The following is a 12,743-nucleotide window of genomic DNA, read 5'->3' as shown; positions in this document are numbered from 1 at the left end:
TATCCAGGAGGAGCAGTTTAGTACCTATTATGACTTTCCACACACTTTATACACGTCACAGCCCTAATGGTAATTTAAAGACCTTTTGTAACATTTAAACTTGATTGCATAAAATGACTCAATTCTTATTTGCATGCTAAGAAATTCAGTCTCTGAAGGGAGCCTGCCCAACATTTCCATAAAGTAATTTCATTCACATGAAGCATGTCAGCAAACCACAAACCATGTGTAAAAAGCATGTAAAAGAGTGTGTGAAAACTGTTAATCAGGCATGGAAATGAGCAAATGAAACCAGTGAACCTCTCTTACCTCCCAGGGTGGCTGATATGAGAATGTGGGTTCCATATTTCTTAATGATGGTGTCAATAAACTGCTGAGTAGTGGGTCTGCGGCCCAGCAAGCGTACACTGCGCTGGAACTCAGGCATGAGTGGCACCGGGTTCCGGATCAGGTCCCTTCTTTCAATTGCTGTGTTCCTCACCTTCCAACGTGCAAATTCCCTGACAATCAGAGAAAAAAAAACTACTCACACCAAAATAACTTAGTATATACAACCACATTGTCAACAATAACAGTAAAATGGCATTAATTACAGTGTGGTAACACATTCATTAGCTTGACTCCATCTCACCAAAAGCATTTGTGGGAAAACATTACACATCTGGTAGTGCACACTGTGGTCTAAATTGTCAGATAATTAGGACAATAACAAAGACTGGAGTATTGTAATAATTTCTAAAGCAGTTCTGTGTTTACAGATTTGAACATTCACATTAAAGTTAAGATTTTAAGACAGTTAAGCATAATAACACATCTTTAATGAGTCTGGTGATGCAGAAGTGTTGTTGTTGTGTTTATTTATTCACTCTGACATAAATGTCAAAAATCACTTTAAAAAAAAAAAGTATTTTGACCAGTGTCTTGCTCTGTAAAACATATAAAAACAAACTTTTTTGTTTTGGACTGTTAAAGTTACACTTCAGAAAGTAAATATTTGGTAGAATATTTGTATGGATGTTCGGGATGTTTGCTTCTGTATCCGCTGAGACACACGTCAGGAAAAGAACTACACATACAGACATTACATGCATCTCTGTTATTCTGAGGGTTACAGAAAAAGCAAACAACCCTGCCCTGAGGATAAAAACACCAGATTTCCTTCAGCTGTCTGAAATGCAAAAGAAATCACTCTATTATTGAGTCAGTGGCTAATACCTAGCATATCCAGGACCCAGGCATTCGTGTAGGTAGGTTTCTTAGTGTCATAGAATTGTGAGAATAGAGACTTTCAATTCAAATTTATATTTTTTTATTGTTATAAAACAAGCTGTTCATAGATGTATGTCTAATGCACACCAAAGGAGGATTCATGATGTATTGGTTCACTCTAAAGGAGGTGTCATTTTAATGCAAATGTAATGGGGCGCTATGATTTTCATCCTCATCCTCATCTGTTCTTTCTGTCACTCACAAAAATATTTCTATTTACATACGGATTGCGCACTTTCTCAAATACCTCTATCAAACATACATGTATATGTTTGTTGATCCATCATCAGCACTGGATGTGTGACACATGCGCTCACACCTGTACCTAAAAGGTGTGAGTCTGCATACATACACATACAGATTGCGTAAGTATAGAGAAGTCTACACTCTCCACCCTGCTGAGATGAGCTGAGAATGTTTTGGTCTATGCTTACTGACTGGTAGCTTTAAAAGCATTTCCTCAGAATTTGATTTTGATTGAATTTAGATATTGACATGAATGATGATCCCAATTACAGTAAGTGTGTAACTTAAAGTGCAACAAAAAGTCCATTCAATCAATCACAAATAAAAGGCTTCATTGTCTCAATAATGCAACCCTAAAAGCCTGCTCTAATTGAAATCTGAGTACTGTTCAATAAAATGCACATATGGAGATAAATAAATAAAAATTGTGAACCATCAGCAATGAAAGAACTGCTCAGCAGTAACAATTAAATACACATGGCAAAACCCTCTGTGTCTCTTTCTGCTGCTCGTATTACTCCACTAAGACCCACCCACATAACACACAAGAAGGAGCTGGTTGGAAACCTCTTCCCGCGTAGGGCTTGCTCTCCACAGCGAGTTTCTCACAAAGACCCCGGCCCCACTCGCATTGACTCGTCTTCTCAAAGACCCCCTTCAACGCTTCACCCCAGTGTTCAAAGGCACCTGCGACAACATCTTAACAGTAGGAAGAGAGGCTAATACACAACTGTGGCCACCTCATAAGTTATTCCCCACTGTTTGTCATCATGCCTCTTTGCCACTCGTCGATACGATCACCATGTTATCAAAGAACCCGAAGCATCGTGTGGAGCCATGATCACACATGTGTTTTGTGCTATACATTATTTGTTGTTGACAAAGGATGGATGGGAAGTTCTTTCATTGCTGGTGGTTGTTTCTCAGCCACTGTGTTTGCAAAACGTCTGCATCTGCACACTGAAGATATTGAGCTTGAATAAGTGACAGCATGCGTGAGATGTGGGGGCAGATCAGTGTGTGCACGAGCAGTGATTGACACAGCTTAGAGACTGGCTCTGACTTGTTTTGACCAGAGAGCAGTGGATTCTTACTAATGTCATTAGGAGCAGTAGGAGGCGCCAGAGGAACCTGATTATTTGTCTCATGTACTACTGTTAGGATAAAGCGACAGTTTTAGCAAATATGATAAAAAGCTTTTTTTAAAAGATTTCCCTACTTCAGCATTAAACCAATCTTAAAGAAATCAAATGGGAACAGAAAACACACAGTGATATTAGAAGCGATTATACAAGGTTCAAAATTGACTCCCTGAAGTTTACTGTTTTAGTCATGGATTCAATGTTCATAAAATGAACACATTGAACACAATCATAGATTTAATTTGTGTTACCATATTTCTAAGCACTATACATAGTCATAGTTGGTCAAGATTTCTGTCGAAGAATATAATCATGTTGAGTGTTGGTGTGTCCTCTACTCTCTCTAATACTGCTGGTGAAGTGTGTCTACACTTTCACTAAGCAACTTCAAAAATGTGCAAAAAAAACTCCTGCACACTCAGAAAACACACAAAGAGGCTAAAGTAAAAGATGCATCATAAGACTTAGTTCAGCCACATATAGTAACATGCACAAGTCAAGCTTTTCTATAAGATTCTGCAGCCAATTCAAATCACACTAAATAGAGAAACACCAAAACCTTGTAAAGGTCTGTTAAAGATATTATTTTATGACCAATCTGTGCTATTATTACCTCATAAAAATGATTTTTTAATTGAAAAAGTAAGTGATGTGAATAAAAGCCACACCACAGTGCCTTATAACAGCTTCATCTAGAGCTTTCCTTCACAGCCCTCAAGGGCTACTCATAATGATTTAGCCATGAATAGGTGGGTCCCCTCAAATTGATCGTCTGTTACTTCGTTTGAATTCACTGACACGCAGTCAGCAATGTGTCAGTCTGCCTGAGCATGACTTGACGGCAGCACTTTTAATGCTCTATTCAGCACTCTAAATTAGCATTCAAAGTTGAATTCCCTTTCTGCCAGTGGACTGTTACATAATCACACAACTTCATGCAGCCAACATTTCAAAGGCAATATCTTGACAACTCTCTCAAAGAAGAGGTAATTTCACAAATTTGTACAATCAAAGAGCAATACGAAGTGAGCATGTAGTACCGCAATGAGTGAATGAATGCTTATACAATCACAATATAGGCTGTCACGTGATGGGAGAATGTCTGCACTGCTTTTTCTTTGTCTAATCACATAGGTGACATCATCAGTTAATGTTTTCCAACCAGATTTTCAATAAATTCTTTGTGGCAGTTTTGCCGAAGTCTTCCTTTTGGGAACTTTGCAATTTCTCAACCTTGCAAAGATACGTTCTCATCTGGCAGGACAGGACTCACCGCTCATACTATTACATGCTGATTCAGCCTCCACTCCTGTTCCATGACTTCGCTTTATAAGAGGTACACGTTGCTCTTATTTCTGAAATCTGGAGCAAACATTCAAGCCAGGAGAGCTGCGAGAGACTTTTCAGATTTGCAGCAGATGTACCAAAATGCCCCCCTTTTCATTCTGGCATCGCTCTCTGCTGCTATCTCCATATCAATTCATTTTTAGTGAATCCTCCTCATGGCTCCGTCACTGCCAATTATTATATAAAACTTTATACGCCAGCCATATGTACTTGGGCCCTTTTGCCCCAGATTAGGCATGCCAGCAGATGGAACCTGTGACATGATTCAGTGCTTTACTTCACAGCTCCAAGACTGGTTTAATGACCTATCAAAGGAAGTTAAGAGGAGATAAATGGCATTGCAGCTGCATAGGAGGAAAATGGGAGTGTAGGTGATTATTGCTTTACGGTGTTCCAAGTAACTCTTGTGGGAGGGTGGGCACATTACATTTGTCTGTGTGGATGTGTCTGTAATCTATAGAAAATACAGGACACATAAACAGAGAGCCATAAATAAATACTTAATTCATTAGAAATATTTACTGTAAATGGCACTGAAAGCTTTATGTATTTGCTGAAGAATGTCACGGGGGAGCCTTATACTGCATATACTGTACAAGCAACACTTTGGCATTTTGAACAAAGCGTTTGCTTGATGAGAGAGGAGTTCTTTGGGTTTTTTTTAATCTTTGAAGAATCAGCTAAAGTCGGTTAATCCCCCAGTGCCCTCATTGAGACCACTATGTTATCTGATTCCTTTCCAGTGTTTATCTCAGTGCATTTTAATCAACTAAACGTGAACATTGGTTGCTATATATACATTCTTATTATACATTATTCTATTTGTTATTATTCAAACAGCCAATCCCCCCATCTCATATAGATCAGAATAAGAATTTGTTTCACCAGAGATCATTTGCTCTAATGAATGCCTGTGCGTGTGTAACATGTGCATGCTTTTAGCTTAGACTAGGGCTGTGCACAGTAATGCGTTATTCTCGCGTTAATGTATTAATTAATGCAATTATTTTATCACATCAGTCTTTCTTCCAATAATTTGTGCTCCGCGTCGCGTACAAAAAGTTCAAGACAATTCTTCTTCGGCAGCGGGCGGGCGTGTGAGAATGCGTTCGTGCATGACATGACCACTTCACCTCACTCAAACAGGGACACTTTATACTTAACATAGACTGTTTATGCTGCTTTTGTGTATGTAGCAGTACATTTAAATTAAAAGTGTGCAATACCCTACTTTATAATTCATCATTCAATTTTGCGCATAACTGCGCTTAATCGCGATTAAAAATTTTAATCGTTGTCCAGCACTATTTTAGACCCTAATCAAGGAAAAGCCTGAAGAAAAGCAATGTTTGTAGCACATCGATTGTAAAGAAATGTACTGTTTTTCTTTTTTAACATTGAGTCATAACTCTATATCTGGCTCACTTGTTACAAAGCAAACGCAAGATAAATATTAAAATGTGCAAGAAGGGAGCTCAGAGGGAAGTCAAGGCGAGTCTGTCAACACCTGAGCAATAAGCCCAGTAAAAGTAGCTTTGATTTACTTTGGACTTCCTGCATGAAATATTGATATGAACTGTGCACAGTGTCTTGTGTCTCTGATACTGTCCGTCCTTGTTAGAGCCAAATTAAAGAGAACGTTGGTGAACATACTTTAAAGTCATCTATTGAGGATCAACTGGTTGCAAAATGCAATGTATAACTGAACAGAAAACAAATTAAAAATTTAACAGAATGCATTAACACATTTTTGCCAGTGTCCTAGTTTTATTATTTTGGATGAATTGATGTTTACAAGGGGTGTAACAATTCCTTCATTGCCTCAACACATCAGTTGTAATTTATGCCAATTCAACTGCATTAATCTGCTAAAAGAAATAAACAGGATGAATGACTCTGACTTCAGTAATGATCAACTTGAAATGCTTTGAACCAAACTATTTGCAATTTCAAACAATGTTGAACAAGCTTATGACCAGGATATTAAAATTGTTTGGCAGTATTTACATTTAGTAATTACGTCTGTTTTCATTGTTAGTGGCAGGGTCCGCCATTCGCACTCTGGACTCAGACTGCCTACCTACACACAATGGATTCACAGGAAACGGTGCATGTATGTAATCCAGCGTTACTGTTTCATTGCATTGATATCACCCTCACTGTTTACTGTTTACTACTCATCCCAACTCTGCAACACCAATGTTTTACATTACTGCTAATGCAAACCAAACATTTCCTACTGACACTGCTTCACATTAAAAGCATTCAACTGGGAAAAGCATTCAACAGTTTTAAAAATAGCAGGGAATAATGATGGAGCCAAGCACAGTGAGATACATGATGAGTTGCAGGCGACTTCTCGGCATGGTAACTAACTCTTTTACTGTGCATTGCTGTTGCGTGGAAACGACTCCCGACACGTGCAACGGGAAATCATGTATATGTTTAGATGTTTTTAATCCTACTTGCCCTTTATCACTGTTAGTCACTCAGAGGACTACCTACTCCCAAACACACTGCCAGTAATGAAATGTTAGATAGCTCTTTTTCTGAAACCGAAATGTATAATACATTATATATACCTTCAAAGTGCATTATCATGCATGAGGCATTGTATAAATCACTAAAAATCAACAAGACATTAAAATATGCTAATAAAACTTCTGTCAAGCATTATTTTGTATTACTATATAAATGCCTATGCATAAGTAATTACTTTACTCATTGCATAAGTTATAAGGTGTTGAATATCATGGTGCTCTCTGTAACCATAATGGCATGTCATAACACCTTCTAGGCAGCATGTTGTCTGCTTCAATTAGAGTTTGGCTGTATTGACGTATCCAGTAAATATTCCATAAAGCTCTGACAGGGGCAGGAAACGACAATCATACAGTGTGTCACCGCAGGCACTTAGTTGATCCTGGCGCTAGAGCCCAGATTAAAAAACCTTGAGAGAGCATGACAGACATTCAAAGTAGAATTGTGGCGGTACAGCGGAAAGAGAGGCACGGTTTTGTTGAAAGAAAATCTCTAATTAATTGAGTGGGAAACTGGCTCTGCAGGACCCAGAGACAACATGTTCTTAGATGCCTCATAAATGACATCAGAAAACAGAGCAGGAGTATCTGTAAATTGCAGAACTTGTCATACTTGGCTTCTTCTTTAACTCTGTCCTCCTCTCATACTGTATCAAAGTCTAAGCACTCAAATGAAATACATATTCAGAGGGATATGTTTCAGTTACACCATGACCTTTGTCAGTCTGTGGTAAAAATAAAAAAAACATGAATATCTGACAAAAATCATGTGCCATTTTCTCTTCACTTCACAAAAATAACCATTTATGATGAAAAAATGAAATAAAATGTTATACCTAGTTCTAAACATGTTGGTGTTATCAGAGCACCCTGACTTTATTTGAAGCAGTGAATATGCTGTCATAAAGGGCAATGGCATGGCACTCAGCATTTTACAAGAAAGATTTAAAGGATGCACCTGGTGTAGAAAAATTGATGCAAGAATAAAAACAGGCAAAAATAAATCTTATTTAACAGTTTGTTTTTCTGAGTTGTGTTCATCTCCCTGAATGACTGCAGATGCTTAGCTGTGTAATGTTTAATAATAAATCAGGGCACTGTTAATAAAGCAGTGTTCGTTGGACATTTGCATCTGCATTAAACATATACTGTAATTCTATTCAAATACAAAAAGTCTGCACTAAATGTTGCATAACATAATATTTAGTAAAATGTATTTTAATTATTTATACATGTGCTTCAAGAGTGACTGAACTCAGCTTGCTGCACATTTTATTTTAATCCATGAGCATTTTGGCTTATAGTTGCTGAACTGAAGCATTATTTAAAAGTTTGTAGAGGAAATAAACTGTTGATTTGGGAACGTTTATCTTTGTACAGTATTTTTAGCTCTACTTTCAGAAGAATACAGCGTGTGATAAGCTCTTTGGTACAACATAGAGTAGATTAGAGAGCAGGGGGAATGAACCCCTTATGTTCTGTACATTCTGGTCATAATTACTATTTTTACACAGACTGTCAAAGAGGTGATAATTCAACTATGTTGTAATTTCTGCAGTTTATGCTCGTGTTATGTTGAGTTACATCATGCTTTAGTAGTAACAGCAGTATTTATAATAACCCTGCCTATCATAGATAAATGCTGTTTGGTACAATGGAAAATAACCTTAAATTAATGTAATATTTAGACTGCTTTGGTACTGTAATAAAACAGCAATAAATAACTTATTTGTAAAAAAGGCACATCTGTTTACTGTTTACTGACATTTTCAAAGAGTGAGGGAGGATTTCATCATCTGTTTGGCATTGTCCCAGCAATGTTAACGATTGATTATCTAGAAATGACAATTAATAATCAGAGCTCAAATCTATAGCATATCATGTATTAATTGTGAAATAAAAATAAATTGTGAGAATATTCTAATTATAGACTAGCGTGACACATATTACTTACACATGTTGAAGTTATAAAATTATAAAACATCTAAAATCTTTGTAATGCGAAAAATAGCCTCATGGTTTTTATTTATAGATAAAGATAAAACATTCATCACGCTGAAAGTCTCACTATATACAAGGATACAATATTTATCCTGCTAAAGTCAAACCAAATGTTTAATTTAGAGTTACATTTATTTTGTAAACCCGGTTGTTCCATTGCTTCTGCCAGTGTCTACTTAAAGCCATGGGGCTACCCATACTTGGTACAGTTCCTTCAACTTCCTTCAACATTCACTCTGCAGTTATCCAGTTCTGTGTGTCACCTTTCACACGGTACATGTTTCAGATCTTGTAAGTCAGTCAGTTCTGCTGTTCCTGCTTATACGATACATAATTGAATTCAATGACCAAATAAGAGAAAAACAAACGGTTACACACTGGGTGGTTGCCATTCACTGTACTGTAGAAACTTGGCTTTGCATGAATCTGAACCCTAATGTCCTAGGCTAACTGCTGGAATCACTAGTGGGATCACGGACAGGACACTGCATGGGATCTTAGGTTTTGTAAATATCAAATCAAAAACAGTTTTGTTTTATAATGGACAGAACAACAGAAGCTTTATGTAAAACAAAGCCATCAATTAACTTTTTTTATTGAAGAATTTTTGTTTCCCCTTCAAGATTCCAGTTGTTTTCACAGTGCCTGTGAAGTATAAAACTTCATGGAATAAGCTGTGTGTGTGTTTGGTGCCACTGATGTGGTTTTGGAGAAATGACGCTACTCCTGATGTGAGAAGGAACAGACAGCATCGGTTTTCATGCTTTGATGAAGGATGAACCTTTCATTTTTACTACTTGTTTGTTGGGGATGGCTTGACTAATACTTCAAATGCTAGTTGAAAAGGAAACAAAAAACACAAGATAATTTTGAACTACCTACTGTAGTCAAATTTATTGTCACATAACAAAATACTCCTGAGGGTAACAGTCCATTTCTAACAACCAGTCAAAGGAGTGGAAACATCAACTGCTGTCAAACTAATCCCTGCCCAGTTAAACAAAAGTTTGTAACAATGGCAGCTTCATGCTAACAGGATAACAGGACAATTTTACATGTAAAAAAAAAAAAGAAATGCTTTCTCAGAGGATTGTGACACATGCTTACTTATAGTTCTGTGAAGTAATTTATCAGTTTTTAGCACATTTTCTGTATTTATAAAACTGTTTTATACTAATATTGTGGCACAGAAGCCGTGCTTATGCTAATGACCTACTGTTCTGATTAGCATAAACATAATGATCCATCAAAACAACCACTAAAAAAAAGAACAACATCGGAAACAGCAGTGAGTTCTCTATCTGCTCTCACTAAAAGCAGAGTATGATATGGGCGGGTCTATTATTGGTTTAGATTTTTTGCAAAATTAAAAATGGATGCTTAAGTGTGTAGTTTATAGCGGTGCAGATGCACCTTATCAACTCCTATGTTGTATTTACTTGCTCACTCTACTCTCCACACTCTAATCTTGTGAAAAAGATCAGTTATCCAGTATGAGCCAAATGACTAGGTGTCATTTGGGGGTCGGGTCATCTTCACCATGATGATCTCATTTCTCTATGGCCATATTACCATAATCTTAATAGAATTGATAAGCAAATTTCCCTGCAGATGGAGATGTTGCATTATAGCATCCTACATTAGACACAAACAGCTATTAAACATTCTGTAGACATAATTGATTGATCCTTTGACACACTATGCTTTATAGAGCCATGCTCAACTGACTGATAGTGGTGCGTCACGAGGGCTTCAATAGAAAACACTGGCAAGCTGCAAAGACTCGGGGAGACTTTGATCCAATAATGGTGATTCCCCCATGAATGACTTTGTGAAGCAATTTTGTCTTCCCACACAGTATTGACTTATTCTCTTTTATTCTGTACATGGTGTTCCCACACAGAAACAGTGCTGCATGGTCTCATTTACTTGGATATGATACATTTTCTGGGATGTAGGATACATGGTGTTACATCCAGACCACCATGTGGCCCAGCGGGGTTTATAAATGTCCATATGTGTCGCATTTCAGCGGCTGCCACCTTTGCAGAACAATTTGTCAGGGCTACCAACGAGGGGCTTCCATGATTTACATCTTGCAATAGCTATTTCATTTAATGTGCTTTACCAGTGAAAGATGAGCACTTCCGAACAAACACCTGGTAAATAAAACTTAATTCAGGCTGCCCTCGACCTTATAAGGATAGACTTCACAATTAACAAGTGGCATGCTATTGATCCTGGCATACTACTGTGAGCAGTAAGCAATATGGTGTGGTGGTGGGGTGGGGTGGGGTTCTTGTTAGCAAAATGATCAAAATGAATCCCCCTTGTTAACATGCCATCCCTCCTCCATCCTCTAGTAGAAGAGAGAATGGAGAGGCAGAGGGGTTGTTTAGTTGAAAATGTTAGTCTTACTGACTCATTGATCCTTTATCTGACTGAGCACGGCACTGAAATATCTGTTGGCCTAACTGTGCTGTGTATTGATAAATCCATGGCACTGTCCGTGGTGCTGAAGTAGCAGACAGCTTTGTAATTGCACCTTTTTCTCTCAGTCCTGCCTGTTGGGGAAATCTGTTCAGGTAATGGGTAAGATATGGCTCAGATACAGGTCACGCTCGGGGTCACTAGCAGACCCCAGCTGACTCTGACCCCCTGACTTCCCAGCCATAGTTCTTTGCCTCTGTCTCTCTCTTTGTTTGGTGACGACAGCTGGCTGATAGGGAGACACTGTAACTCAGGTATCAGGCTAGCAGATATGCATGTTCTCTAGGAATCTTACGTGTTTAGTGAACTTACTGTCTCCACAGATTAGAGAGCAAATCATTGATACTATTAGATTTCATCATGATTCAGGTAGGAGATTTAGGCCAGTTAAAGATGACCTTGTAAGGAGCAACACATAGACAGTATTAGATAGCACAAGGATAAATGTTGTGGTCAAGGAGTTTCTGTCAAATTGGTTTTGGTGTTACATTATATCCCTACGCTGTATTTTGTACAATTCTCCCTGGCCGGCCTCAATAAACAATGCTTTGTAAGACATCGTGAGTTCTCCTAGGACCTTCTGAGACATCAGAAAAGACACTTTTCATAACACTGACCTTCTGTCAGTTTCATCTTGGATCTATCTTTCTGTAATATTATCTAAACTATATAGCTATATGTATCTATCTATATAGCCAAAATACTAATTTCTAGGGCCTTGTTTAGTCAGGAAATTATTCTGAGCCAATTTGAAAAGGTGGTTGAAAACCTTCTGATAAACCGCCTTACAAGTTGTATCTCGACGATCTGGCTAAACAAGAGTAGAGTAAACTATTTCGGTATAAGCAAGAACTCTCATCATCTACAGTGCCATACATACTGCAGATCTGCATTTTCATGTTCCATGGGGGACAGTATTAACACAGTATAAATTTCTGTGGGGAAGGCCCCCATAATCTGAGACTTTAGGACCGTTGTTCCTGTGCTGCCACAGTATTATGCTGCAGCTTGACAGAATGAAAGAGAAAAAAACCCAGGCTTGTCATGGTAATAAGAGGCAGTGCCCAGTAATAAATCAAACAGACAGAGATACAACTGAAATCCTGTATTGATTTCAACCCCCAAGAACCATTCAAAATATTTTAGAATGAAACTTAATCCTATGCTCCAGTGCACAGTGAAGGACTACGTGGAAAGTGGCGGTATGTTACGATCGTGGTGTGGAGGCAGGTTGGAGAACCCAATTTCACGACACAGAGGGGGCAGATGGGACAACGAAGGGTCTAAACAAACAGTATAAATAGTGCAGGAAATTGGAGGGGCTATTTTGAAATCCAAATGTTATAGCGCTGCTAAAAAAGGTAGATACCATCATGAGAGAGGCCATGTAAAAATATCCAAGTGACTGTTCCAAGCTAATGGGTTTAGATAAAATTAGGTGCGCGTTAACAATAAATCGCTTTAGACTCACTGTCAGTGTTCCTACATGTCTGTCAAGTTAATGATAATACTGTACACACTGTCTAACAGAGTAGTTGCATATTTTTCTTCAAATATAGAAACATTCATTGAGGCAACTGAAATCCTAAAAGTCTCATTATATGAACTCCACTGTAAAAATCTGATCCAGTACAGAATGAGTTCTTAAAAGATCTTAGTGGTAGTCTTCAGATTATAAGGCATTTAAAGTACAAGCTATTTCATTGAC

At 37.9% G+C, this 12,743-nt stretch overlaps 1 protein-coding gene across 1 annotated transcript in view; it reads right to left on the bottom strand.

The window, feature by feature from the left end:
• brinp1 (bone morphogenetic protein/retinoic acid inducible neural-specific 1) overlaps positions 1–12,743 on the bottom strand; it is a 145,528-nt gene that overhangs the window by 71,345 nt on the left and 61,440 nt on the right. The window contains exon 3 of the mRNA XM_046066796.1: positions 310–500. Within this exon, the coding sequence (XP_045922752.1) occupies positions 310–500 (191 nt within the window). The remainder of the gene's footprint in view (positions 1–309; positions 501–12,743) is intronic.

Source organism: Micropterus dolomieu, linkage group LG13 (assembly GCF_021292245.1).
Source record: "Micropterus dolomieu isolate WLL.071019.BEF.003 ecotype Adirondacks linkage group LG13, ASM2129224v1, whole genome shotgun sequence".
In the NCBI taxonomy this organism is placed as follows: domain Eukaryota; kingdom Metazoa; phylum Chordata; class Actinopteri; order Centrarchiformes; family Centrarchidae; genus Micropterus; species Micropterus dolomieu.
Note: the sequence above shows the minus strand (reverse complement) of the source record. Positions and strands in the feature narration are given on the sequence as shown.